This window comes from Acanthochromis polyacanthus, chromosome 10, assembly GCF_021347895.1.
Source record: "Acanthochromis polyacanthus isolate Apoly-LR-REF ecotype Palm Island chromosome 10, KAUST_Apoly_ChrSc, whole genome shotgun sequence".
Classification (NCBI taxonomy): domain Eukaryota; kingdom Metazoa; phylum Chordata; class Actinopteri; family Pomacentridae; genus Acanthochromis; species Acanthochromis polyacanthus.
The window spans coordinates 22,525,561-22,551,075 of NC_067122.1; the positions used below are offsets into that span (position 1 = coordinate 22,525,561).

At 42.0% G+C, this 25,515-nt stretch overlaps 2 protein-coding genes across 4 annotated transcripts in view; both read right to left on the minus strand.

Moving 5' to 3' along the window:
• The window catches only part of atp10b (ATPase phospholipid transporting 10B), a 30,307-nt gene extending 21,799 nt beyond the window's left edge, over positions 1–8,508 (minus strand). The window contains exons 1-7 of one of the 2 annotated variants that reach the window (XM_051954895.1): positions 7,191–8,508; positions 7,014–7,080; positions 4,567–6,490; positions 4,346–4,462; positions 3,908–4,241; positions 2,708–2,994; positions 1,268–1,814 (exon numbers count right to left, since the gene is read on the minus strand). In XM_051954895.1, coding sequence (XP_051810855.1) covers positions 1,268–1,677 — 410 coding nt within the window. In that variant the 5' untranslated portion in view covers positions 1,678–1,814; positions 2,708–2,994; positions 3,908–4,241; ... (2 more) ...; positions 7,014–7,080; positions 7,191–8,508. Of the gene's footprint in view, positions 1–1,267; positions 2,038–2,707; positions 2,995–3,907; positions 4,242–4,345; positions 4,463–4,566; positions 6,491–7,013; positions 7,081–7,190 lie in introns of those variants that run through there. The other variant, XM_022216411.2, reaches the window with a different exon arrangement.
• Positions 8,509–11,685: 3,177 nt separating this feature from the next.
• Positions 11,686–25,515, minus strand: part of gabrb2a (gamma-aminobutyric acid type A receptor subunit beta2a) — a 34,769-nt gene continuing 20,939 nt past the window's right edge. Inside the window, exons 5-10 of one of the 2 annotated variants that reach the window (XM_022216390.2) lie at positions 23,412–23,494; positions 16,676–16,813; positions 15,800–15,952; positions 13,836–14,080; positions 13,221–13,361; positions 11,686–12,098 (exon numbers count right to left, since the gene is read on the minus strand). In XM_022216390.2, the coding sequence (XP_022072082.1) occupies positions 11,742–12,098; positions 13,221–13,361; positions 13,836–14,080; positions 15,800–15,952; positions 16,676–16,813; positions 23,412–23,494 (1,117 nt within the window). In that variant the 3' untranslated portion in view covers positions 11,686–11,741. The remainder of the gene's footprint in view (positions 12,099–13,220; positions 13,362–13,835; positions 14,081–15,799; positions 15,953–16,675; positions 16,814–23,411; positions 23,495–25,515) is intronic. The other variant, XM_022216391.2, reaches the window with a different exon arrangement.

Sequence of the window (25,515 nt, forward strand, 5' to 3'; positions counted from 1 at the left end):
AATCAGTGTTTAACTGATAAAAGATGTGATATGACCCCCATTTAGACACAGATTCAGTTACACGAACTCTTCAAAGCAGCGGACAGGATCCGCCTGTGAGGTGCCGACTTTGTTTTAAGTGAGCAGATAGTACAACAATACATGTTTACAAGTACAGGAACACGACTTGGCATTCAGACAATGTGATTAAAATCCGGCGTGTTTCGTGTTTGGCATGTTTGAACGCAGGCGGATTGACAAGTGTTTCACGTCGAGACGAGATATGGAAGATGACCCTAAAGATAAGGCACATCACAGACAGCTGAGTAGATAAACTTCACCTAGATAGAGAAGGAGGGGAAGCGTGTAGAAGCCGAAAATTTATTCTTGAGCTTCTTTGGAAAACACTTCAAAGAAATCCCACTCAATCGATTGCTCTCTAATCTTTACAAGCCCAAAATGAGGCTTCATCATCTCCCACCCAGCGAGCCATAAGAGGCCCATGAGAACTTGCTCACCATGACTGTACATGTGATTGTGTGAAGCAGCGGCGACTTGTGTCCGCTAACAGGCCCACAGGGACCTGCATGTTCTCTGAAGTGTTTGAAATGCTGCGTCTGGAGTCCACACTTCAGGCCACCTGCACCCACCACACACACACATAAACACACACACGATGCAAGCTTTTCCTCCATCTGATGCCTGCTGACTCTTCTTGGGAAATGTGAAGGCAGGCTGGTTAATGATAAACCCTTCTAGAGAATGAGGCTTCATCATCAGAGGAGGTGTTTCCAGCCTCACATCATATCCACAGGAAACCCTCCTCCTCCTCAACCCACTGTACTCCGAAATCACTGCAGTAAACAGGTTGAAAAATGACAGTGTTTATCCTCCTTTGTAAATAATTTATTTTTCACCAGCGATTCAAAAATAGATAACCGCTAACCTCACTGTCTCTGCTGACGCAACACCCCAGATGAGGATTTCATCAAATGTGCACAATGTGATGGTGAGACATATTGTTGTGAGGCTCTTTAAAAGAGGAATAATCTCCCACACATTTTCTATTTCTAAGTCAAAAATTCCCACGGGGCGCTGAAACACAGAGGAGGAAAAACACACACACACACACACACGGAGGCAGGCGTAGCACACAATCGCACAGATCTACACACAGCAGGAAGATAAGAATCACAAACATATATGTGGAGGTGCCGTTAACCGTGACAGATTTCCACTTTGCCACATCATGCATGAACACCACAGCGCTGTGTCTCCGGTCAGTTACCTGCTGTAGATGAGACACGGCGTGTTGTTGAGCTTCCTGTCCGACTGGTACCTCCTGAAGTCCTCCCAGGCGTCCTTCATGGCCGTCAGGGACAAGATGACACAGATGGGGATCAGGGCTACTTCAGGCTGGAAGGCGTTCACCACCGGGATAAAGTTCAGAATAGCCAACCCCACGAAGTAGATGTTGGCCAGACGGTGGAACTGCTCAAAGAGGTTCATGGGGATGAACAAGAGGAGAGTGTATTTGGTGGTTTTGATGGCGTTTGATGGGAAGTGGCGGTTGGGTTGCTTCGCTTTATCCAGTCCCTCATAAGGCAGGTTGGACACCAGGTTGCGGAGCTCCTTGTCCCGGGCCCTCTGACCTCGCAGAGCGTCCCTCATCAGGGCCAGGGGGCTCCTCCACGTCATGGCTCTGCTTTTTGCCTTTCCTCTTCTCACTAACTTTTGTTTTCCATCCACTCAAAACTCACCGCTCCTTCGGGTTAAAGAGCCTCTCCTCTGGCCCATGCTCCTCCTTTTAGTGTTTCTTCATGAATGTGTGAGGCCTGTGTGTTGAAACAAGTGACAGCACACCTCTTCTGAGTCCGCCCCTTGCATTGACAGGTGTGTTTACATTCCTTGCGCTGGATCAGTTAGGGGAAGCCAACTAATTACACCCATAAACGTCAGTGCGAGTGCTTCAGTGACTCAGCTGATTTTAATTTTGCTCCCAACATTGTCATGACATCCTCAGTGAACCACTTCCTGTTTAGCTTTAACTTACAGAAGGACAGACCAACTGTCTCAGCAGTTTATTATTCTCTGTTCAGCAGACAGGTGCTCTGCTTTGGAGTGTGACGATGTCGTCGGTGATGTGGAGACTGAAGTTTCCTTTTCACCCACAGCGTGCTTTAGAGCAGCTGGGTCAGACTTGATGTTTGAAATACTGACCGACAGCTCAGATTTAACTGTCTGTACTTCAACACATCACCGATGACATCGTCACACTCCAAAGCAGAACACCTGTCTGCTGAACAGAGAATGTTAAACTGCTGAAACAGTTGGTCTGTCCTTCTGTAAGTTAAAGACCCACCGAGGAAGATTTTTAGGCTCGTAACAAAGTCTCATATTAATGTGGATGAATCTTCGTTATTTACGCTTATTAATGCCCCCATTTTCGATTCATGAATCATTTTGGTTTTGTAAATATTGGTATTTTATTAATTTTTTGTTGACTCGTCTAGAATTTCCTGTGAGAGACGGAGCGATTTACAGCAAATACGGTGCGCGTTCGCTGACGAAGCGTAGCAGAGCGGAGCTAGTTGTTTTTAGCAGTAGCAGAGCGGAGAGTTGGTTGCATTAAATTTCACGGATAAATGTATGAACTATGCAAAATTCCAGACAATATAGACTGTCAAAACGTTATTAGTGTATAACCTCTTTGTTAGATATACGTTACCTCGTCGGTGGCCATTGTTCAACAATGATTTCAACTCCACCGGCTTTCCTGAGGCTCGCTCGCTCGTTTACGACGGTTTGCGACAGTGCACGCTGAGGCTCACGGGAAATGTAGCGTTGCCAAAGCAACGCTACATTTCAGCTAAAATCTTCCTCGGTGGGTCTTTAAAGCTAAACAGGAAGTGGTTCACTGAGGATGTCGTCCATTCAGTCTCCTTCTTCACAATCAGATGAGGTTTTCCTTCTGTTGGCTTCACTCAGAAGATCCTCACAGTGAACATGACACACCTGAGATGAAGACAGACGTCAGTGTCAGCATCAACAGCAGAGGTTCATTTTAAAGTATCCCTGGAAAGATTTCCTCTGTCATATTTATTTTCCAAGCACTGAAAGACAGAAAGGCCTGTAGTCACTTTAGCGAGGAGTGGATTTTATTATCCATCTTATCTGTGGTGCAATTTTAATATAATAACTGTAGTGTTCATCATTACTTTGGACATATTCTGGGAGGTTATTTTTCCAATCTACACTGCAGGAATATGTACTACAACATGTGAATCAGTCATTAAACAATGTCAAAACACCAGTGGGGGAAACAGCTGTTTCCCCCACCGGTGTTTTGGCGTGAGCTATCGCGCAATTTCGGAACGAGATTTGCTTTCTAGCGTCCCGAGATTTGGATACAGACCACAACAAAGAGCGATCGCCAGATAATGTGGAGGTTTTCGTTCACTTCTCATCTGTAGTATGTTGTGGGACACTCGTTGAGACTATCCGAGCCGGTCAGTGTGGGAATAAAAGCACGTTAGGGCGGACTTTGATGCGGGGGGGCAAGTTGCAACTTACTTTTCGCTAGCTGAGCTACGAAGCTGCCTGCCTGGCTAAATACTGGAGCTATGTCGAAAATTCATTTCTCCATCACTCACATGTATGAAATGACATATGAAAACAGACCCCAGGTTGAAAAAAACCGAAGTTCCCCTTTATTGGTATAATCCACCCAAAATACTTGTACATATACCAAGAAGTTAGTGTAAAGGAAATGTAGATCTAAAAGGGTTGTCTAAAGGAATATTTAAACTATTATTTTCATCAGTTTTTTTAGTGGAAGTCACAAATAAAGGAGCTCTTGGTTTTTACCAGCGTTACTGAGTCAAAAGCTGCTGTTTCAACACAGACACGTTCACATGCATCCACAAACCTCTCAGCATTCAAACACCCACAGACAGGCACCCGGTTGGGCCGAGGCTTGGCAGCATCCTCAGACCCATGAGTCGGGGAGTCAGTGAACTTGTTTGTCTGGTTTGAAGGCCTCCATGTGGTCCAGTAGAAGTCCACGTAGTCGGTGTCGACTTTGAACCGCAGCGACTGGCCGGCATCAGGTGGACCGCTCGTCCTCGTAGGACTCCTCCTGTAGCCTTGAGGGGACCACAGGAACATTTAGCAGCTGTTGGAGTTCTTCCTGTCAGGCTCATGGTAGAACAGCGCTGAAGTATCTTGTACTTGTCGTATCTGGAACAATCTAACAGCCTAAACTGTTAACAGTGGTGTAAAGAAGCAAACACACAGGCATAGATTAGGACTCAAACGAGACTTATTTAAAAAAAAAACAAATCAACTTAGAGGCATTTGTTCATACATGTGGCTGAATAGGAGGCCGTCCAATCAGGTTAGAGGTCTTCACTCTGTATGTTGTTTGTTTGGTGAGACTCTTGGACCTCCATCAGCTGACGTGGCTGTTTGATGGTCTTCCTCTCTAGTGGCAGATGATTCATCCATGAATTCAGCAGCTACAGACTGAAATGAAGCTCATGCTGCTGTTACTGAATTCCTGTTCCAGATCAGATGTTCAGAGCTCACCTTGAATGCATGCCGTCTGCTGTCTGATAGTTTTCCTCATTGTCGTCTTCAATAAGGTGTTTTTCCTGGTGTCAGAATGTGGTGAGACTCTTTCTCAGTCGCTGCAGACGTCCCTCATTGTGCATCTCCAGAGAAGAAACAGAAAAACTGGTCACTGCTTCAGCATCACAAACGCTCTCCAGCACTGACAGTGTTTCAGGAATTAATTCATTGTGTTGTGAACTTTGAAGGAGCAGAAACTACAGCTGCCAAAGATATGAGCTTCCAATCTGGATGTTTTAGGAAATGAAGTTCAAATGGACTCTTGATTTTTGCTGATAACTCTCATTGAATTGCTGAAGAAATCTAACATAAAAACCTGTAAACTCTCAGGCAGCTTTTGTTAAAGTTTGTCTATAATTCTCTCATCATTTTCTGGAATCAGGACTGTGCAGAAGTTCCTTCAATCAGATACTTGTGTGTTTCTATTTCAGGCCTCAGGTTTGAACGTACAGCAGAGGATTAGAAAGGAGTGATTTTAGTATTTAAATCAGTCCAGTAAATGTTTGGAGTAAAAATGATTAAAATTTTGATTTAGATAGATATGAGTTAAATAATATTGTAGAGTCTCACTTAAACATATTCAAATTAGTTCACTGTATTTACATTTTACAGAATATTTGATTTCTTAATCTCAATACTGTAGGGTCTGACCCTAAATATTATAATAATGATGTCAATTTAAATAATAAAAAATATTGTAGTGCAGAGTCATAAACTTTCATCAGCTAAACTTGCATAATAAATATCACTGCACAATCTTAACCTGAACATGCATATTATTGAGGTAAATTCACAGAAATCATGATGTTCTAGAGTCTTAACTGGAATATTTCTAACATGAATCTTTTTGTATTGTGCTGATAAACAACAATAACACGACTTTCAGATAATATTTCTTGTCTATGATTGTGAGACTAAATTCCTCCACATTCTGGCTGTAGCAATAAATAAAAATAAAATCTGTTAATTTCCACATTATGAACATTTATTTATTCTTAACATCTCAGACTGAATGCTGGCTGTCAGTAAAAAACTCATCTGCTGGACTGCAGTTCCCAAAATGAAACATAGACAGAATTTAACACTCATGTATCCATGGCAACGCAGAAGTTTCTGCTTCTCACCAAAGTTCACAACAAAAGTAAAGACTTGAATGTAAAACTTCAGGGATGACTTCTGACCATAAGTATTCTGATCAATACATCAGGACAGATGTTACAGTTCCAGCTGTTCCATTAGACTACAGTTATTCACAGAGAAATTAAAACATCACATTCCTCATAAAAACTAGATGAGACTTTTATTAAATAAAGTGTTGGTGAATAAACAGTGTAGAAAGTGCAAAGCAGCTCCATTAAATGAGGAGATGTGAGACTTCCACAGCATGGATCACCATCAACTAGATCTGCTGTTGATTCAGAGCTGAATGTCAGAATGAACTGAGATAGAAAAGCTGATTTGAGATTCAACATTACAGTCTGACAACCCAACACCATCACACTTTTCATCTGGTTGTTTTGCTCCAACATGCTGTGAAGTTCAGTTTTTACCTGAATCAATGCAGAGATTCTATTTCCAACCAAGACTGGAATAAAAATGAAAATGTTTTGAGGTTATTAATGCAACTAAAGCCTGTCAGATGGAAGGTTCTACTTCTAAGTTCTAGTTCAAGTTTCAGTTGGAGCACGTTGCAATCACAAAGAAAAACAGCGATACCTTCATAGCGACATTTAACAAATCTAAAGCTTCCCTGTTGGCTCATTGGTGGAGTTTGTTCCTGAGCATCTGAACCTTAAATCCAGTCAGAGGACCATCTTTAGTCAGAGAACTTCAAGACCTTCCATCAGCTGGACCAGATGTGGCATCAGCTCCCTCTGAACATCTGGATGACAGGAGAAAAGGCAGAAATCAAACACAGATCACAGAAATACCATTTATTCATTTTCATCATTTCATAAAAACAGCATGAACTTTATTAAAACTGGACATCATTAATGAAAGTAAATGTTTTTATCTCATCCTATTCCCTTTCAATTATGGGTTTTGTGTATTTACTGTCTTTTAATGATAAAAAATAAAATGGATCACTACTATCGTTTGGGCATAGAAAGTATTGGAACTAATGCTTGCTTGTTCACTCTGTTCCAACAGCTCACCTGTTCCTTCCATACTGACAGCATTATTCCCCTCATCACTATTGGCTCTGCCTCTGACACTAAATCACATTTTTAAAGTGGTCAAAATTCTCAGCACAAATCTCCACTTTTCACAAAGCCGTCAGGTCAGTTTCATGAATGTAGAGCAGAATCATCTCACATCTCAGGGCACTTCTCATATAGAGTAGCTCTACACCAGACTCTTCATTATATTCATTCTAATAATATTCACTCAATGAACAATCCTACCTCCCACTCTGGACTTGTGGCTCTTGGCTGCTGCTTGGTGCTGGATCTTTCTTCTGACTCTGAGGGGCTACAGGACAAAGTTTCCCAGTTATGTGGTCGCATCATACAATTATTTAAATTATATAACGTTATGTTTTATGTCATAATGACACACAATTAATTGATTTGATAATTAACTTGAACGGTGGTTTGCAAAGTTCAACAAAGTCCGTATCCGTTTCTTCGAACTCATTTGTCATTTCAAACTGCGAGCTTTAGTGAAAAAGTTCCCAATTACTGCACATTCGGCTGCGTCTGTTTCCAGAGCTTTCCTCTTTTTAATTCTTGCTCTTCCTGTCTTCCATCTTTCAAACCATATGTTTCAAACACCTCGCGTGCACGGACGTGTTACGTCACGGTGCGTCTGCAAAGCAAAAAAGCTGCCAGTGGAGGCGGTCCAGGAACAGCGGTAGCAGCATAATGACCACCCCAGTGCCATGACTGAACAGCGGCTCTCGCAGCCCAAAAACCAGACCGGCTCACCGGGAACTGTCCCGGTTCTCCCTATTAGCCACCCCGGGCCTGCTGATACCTGCGTGGTTTAGTCAGTTTCACCAAAAAACAATAAACACTATGACAGCATATACAAAATAAAACCCACAAATGAGCTGACAATCTGATAGTGGCAGAGCAGAAAATTGGTGTCGTGGGTCATAAAGAGATGTGAACTGACAACACAGCTCTGAGCAGACTGCTGGGGGCAAACATACATGAAGAGTCTGCATGAACAGAGAGAGCTCACATACCAGATACAGGAGTGTACAGATGGAGAATGCAGGTCACACTGTTATAAACAAACCGCGAACTCAGCTGTTCCTCATAATAACACATAAAATAATAAGGCTCTTTATTGGTGCTTTACATGGAGATGTGGTTCTCAGCTGTGCAGTTGTTTCCTCAGAAAGGTCAGAGGTCAGACGCTTTGACAGCTGGAATAATTCTCGTCACCACTTCAGGAGGACAGACGCTTGTAAAGCTTTCAGCTTCGCGTGTTGAGAGTCGATCTCGTCGATCAGGCAGAAGTGGGGTGAACAAATCTGCTCGCGTGCATGTGTGTGTGAGACTCTTACGTTTGATGGACTACAACAAAGCAGCTTCTTGCACAGATGGCATGCATGTAGGATGCTTTCCACTTCCTCATGTTGACATATGTTGTCTTTTCCAGAGCAAGCTGCCAAACCTGTTTGAAGAGGTCTGATTCGCATCGGGTCAGTCATTTACTGTGCTTAAATTTAATTTCAAGCTTATTTATAGTAACAGGAGTGAAGGTTTATGTTGTAAAGCGCCTAGAGACAGATGGAACTTCACTTTGGATTTTTAAAAACTCCACGCATCTTGCAGGTGATTTATTATAAATCAGAGTTTTTAATTATGTTCTCCTTTGTCTGTAAATAGACGGCACCTCTCCCTGGTAGCTCAGCGTGTTTTTCCATCAAGTAGGAGTGCAGCAGGGGAGTGGCGTGATGCGAGTGTGGCAGACTCACCCTCTCACCCGTCCCAGTCGGCTCTGGCTGGGTTTGGCTTGGCTGCCACACTGACTTCACAGTGGCGCAGCTGTGAGTCCACACAACACACACACACACAAACACACACACACATAGAAAAACAAAGCGCATTCTTCGGACTGCAGCATACTACGCATGATTCCAAAGAGCAGAGGTCTGTGCGTTACTAATTACGCCAGTGACATGGAAACACTGCAAAGCAGAAAGCATCTGCCTCCCCCACCCCCTCTTTCTTACATGTCGACACTAATGCCCTTTTGAAAAGAGAAAAAGGAAAGGAGAGAGAGAGAGAGAGAGAGGGCTAATTTAGCACAAACCATCTGTCTACTGTAGTGAGATAATACATCTGTTATAGTGCGGGGCAACAGTGGTGTAGAGCTGATTTTTACCAATGCATGGAGGAACCAGGAACAAGGTTTCGTGTCACGTTACATCACTTTTTACAGCTATTATGCTTTTTTAGATAGTTTTTACTCCCAGAAGCATCACATTAACACATTTCCTCACACGCACAGCCCTACCCGGAGCATGATTCTGTTCTAAAACAAACTCCAGCTCTAAAACACTCAAACATGAGCAGTCTCTCTCTCTCTCTCTCTGTTGTATGTTCATTGTTGAAAAGCCTGCCAGTGAACATTTAAGGTTTTCTGTGTATTTAAGCCAAACTCGAAATCCAACCTTCCTTTATTTCTAATTCATCGTCGGGTATTTCCTCATTGTGTTCTTTTGGTTTTCTAAGTTCTAAAAAATCAAACATTAGCTGCACATTAGTCCCCGATAGAACAAAATCCCTTTTAAAATATTAAATATTCAGGGTTTTGCACCATCAAATATTCACCAGCCTCCTTTTAAGTGGTCAGGTCAGGAAGCGAGTGCAGAGCAGAATGTGAGTCGGTTTGCTGACTTGAAGGGAGGATGCAGTTAGAGGTCGAGGCATGGATGGCTGCTCGGATGGACATGCTCTCTTTCTTGGCCTTTATTTCCTTTCTCTTCCTGCCTTTCTTTTTTTTGTAGCAGGCGCTCCAGCCCCTGCAGCCAGAGGGCCGCAGTTGGGTCCACAGAGTGCCTCCATATCTATGGCTCTCTGCGTTAATGTCCCCCGAGGCCGGGGTCGAGCTCAGCTCCTGCTCCAACCCCAGCCGAACCCATCACACTCAGCCCAGGCCACCACCGCAGCCTCTCGCTCCAGCTCCTCTGCCTCTCCATCCATTATGCAGCCAATAGTCCCCAGCTGCAGCGCTCGCATCTCCCTGTTCACCCCGAACATTCGCCTCTCTCGCTCGCCTACTCATCCGCTGTGTCGGGTTTAGTTGTTCACTCGCTCATTCAGACACTCAATCAGCCATGAGCCCGACAGCCAGCAATCAGCCTCGCATTCACTCGGGACACATTAAACGGCCACCCATGTACTCTGTTATTGAAGTGATAGACTGAATTGAGTTTTAATTGAATTTAGATACATCTTCATAATTGCTGACAATCATTACACAAGATATTTACAGTCATTATGAAATATTACAATTGGAATTTACAGAAACTTTATACAAAATATGCCTGACTTCAATGCCTGGATAGTGGGGTCCTTGTTAAGTCGTTTCTGGAGAGCAAAACATTGACCCAAGAGTCACTGGTGTCTGGAAGTGCTTTAGTTTCAGCAAGTAGATGCTTTTTAGAGTCCATTAAAAAGAAAAAAAAGAGAGAGAGAAAAGTCCCAAAAGTACAGAGTCAGCAAAGTTGTGAATTGTGTTTTCATTTTTTCCTCAGTTAAATTGCTCTATTCTTTTTTCTTTTTTCTTTTTTTTTTTGACTGAATGGAACATTTGATCTGTAATTCAACTGGAAAAACAACAACAAAGACCCATTTAAATAGAATAAATCCATAATATTTACACAATAATGTGAGTATTGATTTATAAAAATGAATCATCTCTTTTTCTTTAAACATGATTTATGTTTATCTACAGTTTTTCAAAACAGAAACCTAATCACAATGGAACGCATCATACTTCTATCATTCAATTCTACTGATAATGATGATTGTGGATTGCCATATTTATGCAGCAACTCTGGTCGCAACGAAACTCAGCTCATCAGAAAAGTTCTTACACCAGCTTAAGTCGTGTTAAAGCCATTCTCCGCCTCTGAAGCTCCTCCACGCGACGGCAGAAAGCACGGAGTCGAATGTTCTCTTTAAGCAAAATAAATAAAGAAGTAAATAAATAAATACACGTGGTGAAATGGACTTGATTCTGTCAGCACAGCGAAAAAGCAAAAACATAAACTTGGCCAAAGCGTCAGTGTCCATAGTTCTGCTCCTTCACAACATAATGTGGGACCTTTAACAAACTGAGGAAGCTTTTTTTTTTCTTCTTCTGTTTAGCATTGGCACCATTAAAATCCCACAGGACATCCAGAGAGGAGAGCGCCCCCTGCTGTCCACCCGCTGTCATCCAGCGACGCTCAAACCTTCCACCCAGCTGAGCCGAGCCACGCCAAAGCTGCAAACTTTAGCTGACAGAATAACCTCAACTAGTAAGAACTAAAATGCTTTGCGCTCCGTCATCATCATGGCTGAGATGCAAATGAAATCAAACATAAGCATGCTTTTAAAGGATGTTTTTGATATACAGTAATTATAGGAAAATAGACTATCAAGGATGACTCCTTTAAAATCATTTATAAAGCTTTCCTGGATGCAGACAGCTCGGCTACGAAGTAAATAGATACTAAACAAAAGAAATCCTTAAAGTATATGCAAACACAAGCATAAATATTTGATCCACAGAGAGTAAGCTACGAATGACAAATATTAGTGATATATTGAAATTCTGGAACAGGCACCATTTCTGTCTCTTTAAAACTCTTCTTTTTTCGAGTGCTTGTCAGTCGCTTTAAGGTGTTTCCCAAAATCCTAAAAGAGTCACTGCTGACTGAAGTGTTGGGTGCTGCTGCAGTCCATCTAAAAGTCTTTGCATTCTCCTCACTTTTCCTATAACGAACCAGCTAAAAAAAGTTGGTGCACTGTTCATCCTCTAATTCATCTCATCTCACCTCATCTCTCTTTCTTGATTCCACTCATCTCCCCTGCGCCCCCCCCCCCTCGCTCTCTCTGCCCTCCCCCCCACCCCCACCCCCTTTTTCCTTTACATGCCTGCCACGAGCTGGCGGCCGGACTCCGCCGGGTTTAATGGACGTAGTAGAGCCAGTAGACCACGTTGAAGAAGGAGAAGACAGTGGGGAAGATCATCCTGGACCACTTGTCAATAGAGTTCACGTCGGACAGGTCTGGGATGTTCACCTTGAGCTGGGAGGCCCGTCTCCGTAGGCGCGACTTCTTCTGGGCGTGGCGCTCCAAGGCGCTGTGGCCATAGTTCTGGCGGGCCATGGCTGCTCTGCGGTACTGCAGTGTCGAGCTATCATAGGCCAGCATAGTGTTGCGGGGGTCTCCGGGCGCTCCCAGTCCCCGGGACAGATCCCCAGCACCACCCATCTCATTTTTCATCTCCAGGGTGCTGAACAGGATGTTGTCGTCGGGGGTCATCTGTGTGAAGGTGCAAAAACAGGTGGAGCCATGAGAAGTTACTGCCAAGGGGAAATCTGAGAGCGTTTTTTTAGTCAAAACAAGCATAGCTATGATGATCAGTAAGCAAATTCACTGTGTAAAAATACTGATGAGGTGCTAGAATGGGTAATGCAAATGAGTCAAAAAACTGTGTTACTTACAGTGAAGAAAAAATTTTAAGCACTTTAAAAGCACTAAATATATCATTGATCATCTTGTCAATCAATATCTGAGTGATAATACGACCACAAGACTATGAGGTAACATTCCTGGAAGAGCACAACGCACTCCACAAACTAATTCTCATGGAGAAATCTTCATTGTCATCTCAGAATTTCAACCAGAGTGTGGTTAAAATTCTGCCGATTCACAAGACAAACTGAATAAAAAAGAGAAAGCAAAGGAAACAAAATGTGACAGGAGAAGGTTGAGAGAAATAGTAAGGACTTTGCAAAGATGGAGGAGAGGCTAAAAGGTTCGGGGCAGGTCAGGAAGGACGTTGTGGGAAGTGAATTCGGATCAACATTTCTTCATCCATAGCCTGACTTCTGAGGAAAACATCCCTATAATCCAATCCCGTCCTGCTGCAAATGTCAGCTTGATGCATTTTGTTGTTTTTGTGTAACTCACTTTGAATCGAAGTCACTTAGTTGGTACTACTCATCAAACTGCAAATGATTTATTTCTCTTATCTGACGATTCTTTTTTTTTCCCCAGTTGCTTCACTTTGTTTTAAGAGATTATTCAATTGCCTCAAAGATTGTGCAATATTTGTATCTGGATGATATTATCTTAGGAGAAGCTACTGATGTTTTCTTTTTCTCTTGCCATATTTGCCATTTCCCATTAATTCAGATGTACAGCCCAAGTTAAGATTAAATTAATGCCTGCAGAAATCAAACTGCTGAGCCATGTTTGTCAGGAAAATGCATGAAGAGCAAACCAAGAGAGGGAAAAACACAATGGTGGGAGTGATGATCAAGGTTGCCTTAAAACTCTATAAAAATCAAAGAAATGCACAAAAACTACAGCATTTTCCTCTGATCTGGATTGATTCAGATTGATGACATTGTTAGTTTTGACTTTCAAAACCTCCAGTACCTTATTTCTTTGCTCGCCTAGTCCTAATGCGGCATCGTCCACAAAGATGGGATCCCACATCGAGTCATATGCGTCAATTTCCCTCTGTTTCATTCTGGCATACAGAGCATCATCTCTCTGAACTACATTTCCCACCAGCCACTGCAAGCATACAAAATCAGCACTGTTACTTAGGGGGAAATCGTAGCTTGCCACACTCAGAAGGAAAGGGTGTTTTATTTTTTCTGTTTACGTTGCTGTTGTTCTTGCTAACTTTAGCAGCTGAATAAAATTTAAAGAGAAGGCTTTGGCACCGCAGCCAGTGATTTTTCCGAGGCGCCTTGCCCTTTGGGAGACACAGAAATATGGAGATAAAGTATAAGCCAGTCATTGCTTCTGCATTCACTCTTTCAGATCCTAGTCTGAATAATCAAGTTGATACACAAGGCTACACCAGTGAGAAAATGGAGAGCTAGAGCAGGAGTAAAGAGTGCTGGTAAAGGACATCAAGCGTTGATCACAGCATCACATTGACCTTGAGAGGAGAAGAAGTCATTTGCTTCCACAGAAACAAACACACACATTAACAGACAGCACAGATATCTCAAGAGGACGTTTTCACCCCTGCACACGCACCTTGTTGGGGTCGGGTCTCAGCTTCTCGTTATTGGCCGTGGCTGCTTTCTCAGCCGCCTTCTTCTGCCGCTGGGGGCCCTGACCGAAGAAGATGTAGTTGACGAAGGCGTACTCCAGCAGGGCCAGGAACACAAACACAAAGCAGCCCATCAGGTACATGTCAATAGCCTTGACGTAGGGGATCTTAGGGAGCGTCTCTCGCAAGTGGGTGTTGATGGTGGTCATGGTCAGCACCGTAGTGATCCCTGGAGATCAGCGGAGTCACACGTTTAGAGACTTTTAGACGCTGTGACACATTTTTGTTTTTTTTACCATCATCTGTGCTGCAAAAAAGTGGATGTTAAATTTACACAAATTCAATTAAAAGCAAGGTTTGCAGTGTCTACCACTTTCATCCAGACTGAAGCATCTCAACGGTTGTTAGATGGAAAATTTTGAAAGTTTACTCTCCTCGGGGATGAACACTTTTAACTTTGCAGATGTTGTGACTTGTCCTCTTGTATCACGAGCAGGTTGGCATTTGTGAGTTTGAATGAAATGTCTCAACTTTTGGTCGGACTGAACTAAAACTTTGCTCCAAACATTCGTGCTCCCCTCAGGATGAATCCTACCGTGTTCAAAAAACTATTTCCATTCCCATCATGCATAGCTGTACTTAAGAGTTACAGTGCTATCGTGCTAAACTACGGTGATGAAGACGTTATATTTGGCCATTTATTGATTTCACTGTATTAGCATTTAGCCCAAAGCACCACTGTGCTCCAGTGATTCCAAAATCATTTGAAATGGCATGTTCTACTATACGTGAAGCTGCTACCTGCTGAGAAAACTCTGTCTGCTATAAAAGAAAACCTAAATGGTCTTAGATTGGAATATTCTCTACATCAAAGTAGCAGAGAGCAGGTGCTCATCTTCAAAGCAACGTAAGCATTCATGCATATCACGTACATTATATAATATATATTTATAGCAAATAGAAAAGCCAGAAAGAATGTGAGAACATATAGTTAAAACAATCTGTCCAAACCTCCTGAGACTGCAAGTACGAGTGTTTTATAACATAGAAAGATAACCGATCATGTATCCAAAAGGACACAGAACAAACTGCAGGCCATTTGAAAAGCATCACATTGCTACTGTAAACATCTGCTATTAGTCACAGCACGATTCACCTGTTTTCTACATTTACATGCTCGCATTGTGTTTGATACATTAGTCATCTGCCTGCACAATCTGCATTTGGTCAGATTCACACGTATTATAAATAACCCAGCAGCCAGCAGTGTCACTGTAGCGCAGAGCCTCGCCTCTCACTGGCTGCACTCTCTCCCTGCACGTTCTGCAGGACGCTGAGGGCAGGCACATCTTTAAATTACGTTACCCTCTGAACGCACCGTCTGGGGCTCCAACCTGCTTGCGTCCCACCTCGGAAAAGCAAATGGTGTGTGACGAGAGCGACACAGCTCAAAGCCATCCCCCTTCTGCTGCTAGTTTGACACTGTGTGTAAAAATGTTTAAGGTGCGTTTAAGGAGACGTTGCCACCTTTTGTTTCGGCTGTAATTTGGCTTCAATCTGACTGTGATGAGCTGGGATCTCCGGCCAGCAAGAGCCTCCGATAGACAGACAGGCAGAGAGAAAGACAGCACGCTTCAAGGTCGAGCTGCAGCGCTTCTCGCTCTGCATGAGTCATGCATATAGTCATCTCTGAACAACAGACATTGAGCCAGGCAGCCTATCACACTCTGCTATCACACACATGCTTAGAGCTAATGAGAAAAGAAAAAAAAGTAAATGCTGGGAAAATAAAAAGTCAAAACATCCAGCTCATTATAGACACAGCAATGCATAGATCTAAAGCAAATGTAAAAGGCTGTGTGTCAAATGGCTCCTTTCATGCTCTGTTATCATTTGGCTTTGGGTTATTTCTCAGGGTCACTGTTGAGCAGAGGCGAGCTGATCCTACCCAGGGCCACTCTGGCAGCCGATGCATCGTAGTTGATCCAGAAGGAGACCCAGGAGAGGATGGTAATCAGGATGGAAGGCATGTATGTCTGCAGGATGAAGTAACCAATGTTCCTCTTCAGTTTGAAGCTGAGGGACAGGCGGGGGTAGGCACCTGAAGGAGGCGCAGGGACAAAGGAAGTGGGATAGAAATAGAATTTCCTCAATGATGCCAACGAAATTTTTCTTGACACTAGGGAGCCTGCCTTATATGTCTCTAATACATTAGACTGTTTGCTGAATTGTAATGGTAAAATATATTTAAATAAATATTCTTAACCCTCATATTGTCCTGCGGGTCATAATTGACCCATTTTAAAGTTTATAAATGAGGGAGGAAAAAAATATTTCCACAGCGAAATTTCTGATGTCCACATTTTCAACATATTTTGGTGGGAAAAAAATGTTAAAAATGTTTCTTATGAACATTCACAAAAAATTAACCAAAATCCAGTGAAATTTGCTGGATTTTGGTTATTTTTTGGTGAATGTTCTGAAAGAAAATAATAGAGGTTTTACTGATATATATGTAATCATTATAGATACTTTTAGGATTTTTCTGGAAGATTTTTACTCATTTTTTGGAAAGGTTTTGCAAGAATTTTCTTGCCAAATTTGGGGGATTTAAAAAGAAAATAAAACTAAGGGAACATTTAAGGGAATTATTGGAATTTTCTTCCTGAAGGTTTTGCAAATTTTCAGAAATTTGGGGAATTTTTTGCTGATTTTTTGAATATTTTTCAGACAAAGAATATTTTTTGGTGCCTGTAAATGAGGACAACAGGAGGGTTAATGGAAAGGCCCATGCAGATAAAAGACTTGGTTGTCTGTTGTGTACCTGTGGAGAAGACCACGTTCTTGGAGATGAGTTTGTAGTCGACAATAGAGAACTGTGGCAGCTCTATTCTGTCGACACCGGACACTGCACCGTCTCCACCTCGCCAGTAAAACTCGATATCATCTGTGGTGTATCCATCTGCAGAGGAAAGCCAGAGCAAACAAAAACATTATCTTCATCCATTAAAGGTCTATAATACGTCATTGCAACATACAGTAATGGTAAATGTCAGTAATTGCAGCAACCCAGGTTCCATCTGAGGGGTCAAAAATCTACATACTTGAAGCTTTTCAGGCCTCTAGACTATTCAACCATGTTTTCTGCTTAAAGAGGTCAAAGTCAAAAATAAATATTTACATTTCAAAGAGGTGTTGAAACCTGACTTTAAAGCTGCAGTAGGCAGAAAATCAAAAAAGGTAAAAAAAAAAACAAAAAAAACCCCAACTATTTGCAACAACAGCCCTCCTCCTGCAGCAGTTCCCTCCGCTCTCTTTGTCCGAAGCCAACTCCGTCAGATAAGCACAAGCAAATAAATGGGAAAAAAACAGCACAAAAGTAGTTATGTAAAATGTCAACATTCATTTTCTCTCTCCTGAACGGAAAGTCATTGTTTTAACCAGCTGGGGACTTCATTTGTTTACACTCCCTCACTCCATTTGGGTGAAAGTGACTGAGATTGTCCAAAGTGCCCTGATATCAGCTACATGTTATAAAGCTGAAAAACAAAACCAAGTGGATGTGCAGAAGTCTGGTTTCCTTTTTACACTCCTTTAGTTTCAATATGTCCACTTAATTTGGTATTATTAATTAATTTTTGCCCAGTGATACCAAAACATACTGCCCATTCAAGCTTCATATGCAAGTCTTGATCTTTTGCAACATAATTATTGCACATACTCCTTTTTTTTTTAGATTGCACTGTTCCTTGTATATTTAATACTTGGGTCATTCCGTGTGGTTTCACCAGATGGTGGTTGCTGCACCATTTTCAAATTAGCCCTAAATTTGCATGCCATTAGATAGTCACAAAAGTACTTTCTATGTAAAATTGTAGGCCTGTAGCTCAAATAGTTTCTGAGTTGTGGGGGTCTGAAATTTTCAGAATTTGGTCTATAAAAAGCCTCGCCAGCGTTTTTTGCATCTTTAAGTGGTTATTTCTCAGCCTCTAGACATACCAGAGAGCTGTGAGTTGGTAAACAAGGCCTCTGCATGTAGCTAGTGCCCCACAAACATCCTCAGGTGTTTCCCTACACTCTGCAGGCCATGGGGGCTTGCTAAAAATGCTAAAAATTAAGAGATGCCTCCTCACGAGTGGGGTTTGGGACCTTAAAAGTACTAGAAATACTGCACAGAAGTGTTCTAACACCCCTGGGTTCCATTCTACACAAACGTGTGTGATAACTTAGCAAACCGGAGCTTTCTAGATACCTCAGTTTGGAAAATATGAGCTCCCAAAGTTGGACGAGATTTTTAATTGGCTGTTTTTGGTGGCAAAAATCTCAGTGTGGGACAGGTACCAGAGACCCCAAATTTTTCTACAAGACAGTTCTATCTGTCTTCTATCACTGTACAAAAAAGCAGCAGGGTTATATTTGTAGTTACTGAGATATTCTTACTCAAAATGGCACGGGTAATGTCAAAATCATTTTTTGCTTTTCAGTACTTTAAACTGGGATACAAGTATCAGTAGTCATTCCAATGGTAGTATTATGTATGTTTTGTTCTTTTTGAAATGTTAGTTGTTAAAGGTGAATACCTTCAAAAAGTGTAATGACATGTTGACACCCATTTGCAATGCATACATGTAATTATAACATACACATACAAATTACATGTACTAACTTGAATTCAGGGAGCTCTGTAGTAGTTTATGGTTGATTAATTTAAAAAATAACAACAATAATGTTGAATTTTATCAGGGCAGTGGGATTAAACATGTTAAATTTAATTGTACAATGTCATGTTTCAAGCAAAAGAACCTATACCTAAGTTATAACTTAGGTATACCATTCCACTTTTTGAAGGTAGTCACCTTTAACAACTAACATTTCAAAAAGAACAAAACATACATAATACTACCATTGGAATGACTACTAATACTTGTATCCCAGTTTAAAGTACTGAAAAGCAAAAAATGATTTTGACATTACCCGTGCCATTTTGAGTAAGAATATCTCAGTAACTACAAATATAACCCTGCTGCTTTTTTGTACAGTGATAGACGACAGATGGAACTGTCTTGTAGAAAAATTTGGGGTCTCTGGTACCTGTCCCACACTGAGATTTTTGCCACCAAAAATAGCCAATTAAAAATCTCATCCAACTTTGGGAGCTCATATTTTCCAAACTGAGGTACCTAGAAAGCTCCAGTTTGCTAAGTTATCACACAGGTTTGTATAGAATGGAACCCAGGGGTGTTAGAACACTTCTGTGCAGTATTTCTAGTACTTTTAAGGTCCCAAACCCCACTCGTGAGTAGGTATCTCTTAATTTTTTAGCATTTTTAACAAGCCCCCATGGCCTGCAGAGTGTAGGGAAACACCTGAGAATGTTTGTGGGGCACTAGCTACATGCAGAGGCCTTGTTTACCAACTCACAGCTCTCTGGTATGTCTAGAGGCTGAGAAATAACCACTTAAAGATGCAGAAAACGCTGGCGAGGCTTTCTGTAGCCCAAATTCTGAAAATTTCAGACCCCCACAACTCAGAAACTATTTGAGCTACAGGCCTACAATTTTGCATAGAAAGTACTTTTGTGACTATCTAATGGCATGCAAATTTAGGGCTAATTTGAAAATGGTGCAGCAACACCCCCAAGGAATATCTGGTCAGTTCACCTGGAATGACCCACTTGTCTAACTCAGCGTGTGTCAGTAGATGTAAGTGAATCTGTAAATAGGTTAATCACAGCACAAGGTAGAGACACAGTGAGCTAGAATTCTGCAGTGATAACTTATTTATTTGCTGCACGTGACAATAAATCCTTTAATAAAGTACATAAAGCGCTAAAAACCGGTGAATATGCACATTAAAGGCCTCCCAGTCAGTTAAATATCATATTTGTACCTTAAAATTGAAGCTCCATGATAATGTGAAACGTGATAATGCATTTAAAAAAATATCTTTTGATGGTGTGTTCAAGTGCTTACCGGGAGCTAAATGCAAAACTGCTTAACAAACTTGAAAATCTTGGAGCATCCTTCAGTTTTAGAAAAGGTCTCTGCCCTCCTTCTGCACCAACACAAACAAGTAATAAAAAATGTAGCTCCACATTCACTGTGATGGATTGCTGTCTCAAGCAGGTTTCTTTTCATAACCTACTTACATCAACTTGAAGTATGGCTGTAACTGCAAGAAGGAAACTAAAATAAAATGAGGTTGCATGCTTTGGAGGATTGTTGGCAATAATATGAAGCCTTGCCCCTCGAAAAAGCGATACATTAAAAAAAAAATTATGACTTGTGAGTCGCTGAAGAGTACAGAGGTTTGAAATTTCCCTGAAGCATTTCAGTGTAAAGAAGAAAGCTCATTTCTGCATAGCTGCATACATAATGAACTTCAGGTGTTGCAGAAATACATTTACACCTCACTGCGTTCACAACAGGGGCTTATTTCCACTGTGAGCCATTTCAGTATCAGGAACTTTGTGTGTTTGTTGATGGAAACCAGTGCAGCGGCAGTGAGCTGGCTGCAGCGCTGCAGCCTGTCTGCCTCTGACATGAGCAGCGTCGCAGGCAAACGGGGAGCAGCCATCTTCCTGCTCTGACTTCTACTTTGTCTGCCGCACACTCAAAATAGTAGCAGTGACCTATTCAGACGTGATGAATAATTAAACTCTGAGGCTTTGATTTTTAAAAATTAACACAAAATTCTTTGTTGCTATGGCGCTGACATTCAAGGTGAAGTTAGTCATGGCACTCATGTTGGGTTGTTATTGGCTGGACAGGCAGCCAGCTTCCCCCACAGGCCTTTTTCACAGCAGACATTTTGATTTGTCATAGTAGGAGAAGCACAGGTGTTACTAATAATATCAGCACTGGCTTCCTTCTGCAGGAACTTGCAGCACAAAACCCGGGCTCTAAAACTGAGAAGCCATTATTCATTTTATTATTCATGCCTGTACTTTTCTTACGGTGATGTGTCAAAATCTGCCAGAGCTTCTGTCTCTGGTGCTGCTCTGAGGATGTACATTTTCCAGCTCTGAAGTTAAAGGTAATGAGGCACAAATATGTAGTTTTATGATCATGTAAATAAACTCCTAAAAAGCTGCGCCTTGGAGCTCATGGCCAACATAGCTAAAGCAGGAATAAATTCTGAATTTGTTGAGGTTTCAAATAGGGATTATTAGACATTTGGTGCTCTAGTGAGTCTCCAAAGCAGCAGCAGCAAGACGGAGGTTGTGGCAGTGACTCAAAATAAACACCAGTGTGTGTTCATGGTAATGAAGGAACCAGTGCAATGTTCGCAAAGAGCTCTTTGACACAGAAGAATGAACTTGTTTTTTCTGCACTTGGAAAAATGTGGGTGCCAACTGGAACCGGTTCGTTGCAGTGATTCCATAGAAGAACTATATTTAGTTGCACAAATAACCTTTAAAGAGCCCCCAAAGTTGCCTAAAAAAACCCACCAAAAAATGGTTCCTTTAGGCACCATAAACAATAATAACTTTATCTGTATTGCACCTTTCGAAAACAAAGTTGCTTTACAATAAAACAAATGCCAAATCCCAAAACAACCCTAAAACAAATAAATAAGAGCAATTTAGCTAAAATGGGTCCTCAAAGGGGCCATTTTCAAAATAGTTCATTTGTGCACCCACCGTCTTCTATTTTTACAAAGGGACTTCATAATCATTTTATTCATTTTTAAGCTAGCATTTGTTTTGTTTTTCACATTTTGGATCCCCCTGTTTGGAATATAGCTAATATTTTGGAAACACATATTACAAGATGCCAACTTGGGATTTTGGAAACTGTGATGAGCATTTTGTGGCTGTTTTCTGATGTTTCACTGAGCAAATTATTAATCCGTGACAAAAATAATACTTAGCTGCAGTTTTAATTTAATGGTTTTACCTGCCACCAAACCAAATACCTCCAACAGAAATGAGGAACCTTTAGTGCTTTAAAGAACCACATAAAGATGTAAAGAACCAGCCCCTACAGAATAAATGCTTTTCATTTGGCTATTTTTTTTTTTTTTGCAAGTAGCATCATTTGTTTTTGGTTGACGAGTCACTTTTTAAATTGTTGCAACAACAACAACAACAACAAAAAAAAACAGTGAAGCTAAATGCAGCTGTAGAACATAAAGGGGTCGAGGTTGAATCTGTGCAGGAGCAGATATGGAAGGTTCTCCAGTGTGTGTGCAGCTCAGTCTAGTTTTGATCAGTCAGGACTGTAAGGGAAAAGTTCCTGGTCTGCACATAACCAGTCGGTCAGTTTGTAGCTCCATTACTTCCGGATCATCGTCTGTGTGGGTTTTTGGAAAGACGTCAGCGTGTTACATCACTGCACTCATCCTGGGCCGTCATGTCAGTCCCAGAAGAAGGCACGAACAGAAACGATGCAGCAGGATATGCATACATATGTCGGCGTGTGTTTGCATTTGTGTAATAGATCTTTGGCATTAGAGGGGTGGAAATCAATTATTGCTAAGTGCAGCCCGGCATGTGAGACCAGTGGCCTGAGCTGCAGTGGCGAGCCGCTGATGTATCGGGGGTTCTGGGGTTTTAAGACGTGTGTCTGTTAAAAATGCATCAAGTTTATCAAGGGAAGTGAGAGTTCTCTGGGCTCATTAGTCTGAATAAAATAGCATGCTCTGGCATGAAGCGATTCCAGCGTTAAAACCGTTGCCAGTTAATCCATATGAGAGCAGATACTGCCGGGTGATCAAAACTGGAGCTGTGTGAGAGACTGTGTGTGCATTTTGTATTGGGCTGCTTGAGAGAGGAGGAGAAAAAAAAAGAGCATATGAGTGATGGAGAGAGAGATAAAAAGGCTGGGAGGAAAAAAAAGAAGAGGATGAGACTGTGCAAAGAAAGGAGATGAGAAACGGAAAGAGAGAGTGATGGGGAGAGAGATGGCGAGCATAATGGGAGAGGAGCAGCGAGGGGCGGTTCTGACCCGAGCTGTTTTTGTGCTGCTTAACACTGCTGGCAATGGTGTGATCAAACCCGGAAAGACTGAGCCCTACACCACATCCCAGCCCCATAATCCTTTTCTCCGGGGACCCAGATAAAACACGCAGAGGACGTCGTCTTTCTCTCTCATGTTCTTCCACCCTCCCTCGCTCCCTCGACTCGAGAGCACTGGATCACGTACAATTACAAACTCCATGTGAAATGAGCTCTTTGTACTGTGCAAACATGGAGGCAGTTTCGGGAGAAAGCGGCACACAACATCCACTATCAGCACACCCCTGAAACACTGGACTTAATCAGGCTCCTCCACGCCTTGGGAAGCCACTGCAGTTGGAGTTGAATTAATTAGGCTGGATGTTATCAGTCACTGAGCCATTAGTGATGTTCCTCTTCTCGATGCGCATCTCTTGATATCTCATCAGCCTTCCTCAGCATTTTACATCCAGTCTTATCAAGCTTCCCTCTACCTTGGTGCCACTGGGCCGGCAGACTGTTTTCAAACAGGATCTCAGAGCTGCATGTGTACGTGGGATACGTTCGAGTGTGCGTCTGCGTGTGGGTGTGGGAGCTGGTTGTCAGGGACAACGGTACTTACAGCTTTCAATCTCCAGGGTGCAGTTTTGCTCATCCAGAGGGTAGCGGCGCAGGTCCATCATGCAGGCAGCAGTTGTGGTGATCCTAGACACACAGAGTGGGATGATAAAATATAGGATTCATCACAGAGCGGCTATGAGCAGCCCGGCTCATTTCATTTGACCTTCAGCGCAGAGTACGATGTACACATCCCAGCAGGAACCTGTTCAACTAAGGAGCATTCGTCCAAAAATAAGAAGTTCGAATGGAAAATGCCATCAGGTTGGTGCATCAAGATCAGCTTTCCGAATCCCAAAACCTGACAGTTGGTTCAGAAAGGCAGTTTATCTTTTTTTTTTTAAAGTCGCCAAAATGACACCATTTGTCAGAGCCAGGAATTCATAAAAAAGACAGAACTGTGAGATTTTTTAAGACTTTTATTAACTTTCCAAAGGCCCTTGACCTAATCATCTGTGATACGCCATGTCATCGGAAAATTAAAGCAAATCTAAGCTTAAAATCACTAGAAAACATCAAAATCACTTTACTACACATGCCGTTTGTTTCAAGCAGATTAAAAAAAATGGAGCAACAAATCAATCAGTGACTTCGATGTTAGTTTGTGAAAAAAATTTCTGACAATGCCATACGGAGGAATGAACGGCCTTGGCGGAGTGCTGCGCTCTCTGAGTGCTTTACTTGTTCTTTCTGTTTTACATTTTGAGGCTCTTATACATGGCGGGATTTTGGTAATTCACCGTTGTATCCTTAGTGTCGTTTTGCAGTTAGATCAGTTTTATTGTCTGTATAAATGTTGGGTTGCTTTTATTGCCATAAGCACACAGGGTTCTCACATGTAGCAGCTTGTTTACCGAAGAGAACTCCAGATGTCAACAAGCATCTACAGATCCTCTAAGACCTGAACTGTGGCACTGTTTGAGTTCAGGTTGGCAGCACACATAGCTTGTGAACACTTGTGCTTTGTCTTAAGTCCAAACTGCAAGCTAATCATAAGCAAGTTGTGTGTTTCCACTTGAAAAGTTATGCACAGCAAAGCACACAAAAGTACATGGATCATGCAAGATCTTCATTTCTTGTAAGTGTGCTGCTGATTTATTCGGCTCCCCAAAACAAAAATGGACTTGCTCATTAGATATTAGATAAATATCTACCTCCATAAGGAAAGACATACCGGTAAATAAATATCTGGAGAAAACACTGCATAAACACGCAGTGCCTGCATTGCATCATTTACAAAGTGGTTAAGTGCATTTATCTCTTGAATACTAATCACAGGAGCAGCATACTATTAAAATTACTGCAAACAGCTAGTACAGCGTGTGCTATGGAACCGGGATACTGTGCTCCTTTTATTTTTATCCCATGAAGAGATAAAAGCGAGCAGGGTTCAACATCTGGTCACGCAACCCTGTAATAAAGAGCAGTGAGTGTGGGCCAGTCGCGTCAGACAGGTTCACTCAGAGCGACGCACTTCCTGTTACACATGACAAGTTGGCCAGGGCTGAGACGGGCTGGCACCCGGCTGAGCCAAACCCCCGAGGCCGTCTGAGAGCAAGTGGACACGCAGTTTAACTACAGGACTAAATGTCGGATCCTCGACTTGTAAGACAAACCCCACCCCCCAACACACACACACACACACACACACACACACACAGACACAGACACAGACACAGACACAGACACAGACACAGACACAGACACAGACACAGACACACACACACACACACACACACACACACACACACACACACACACACACACACACACACTGATTGATATAAAACATGATAGCATCATGCAACCATTAATAATAATAGCAGCCTGTGGGAGAATTCCCAGTATAGGTTGAAGCATTTGGCGTAACCGCGGGTTTCCCTTGTCAGAGCTGGTTACTGTCACTTTGTCAATTTATTGCTTTTGTGGTCCATTCATTCATACACAACAATGAAAACAGCCTCTGAGCACAAACACTTGGCCAACCAGCAGACACCATTACACTTGTGTTAAATTATCAAAGCTAACAGCTAAAAATTTACATTAAAGAATGACATAATGTTACTGTATTAATACCATAAAAATTTATTTTAGATGATTATAAATAA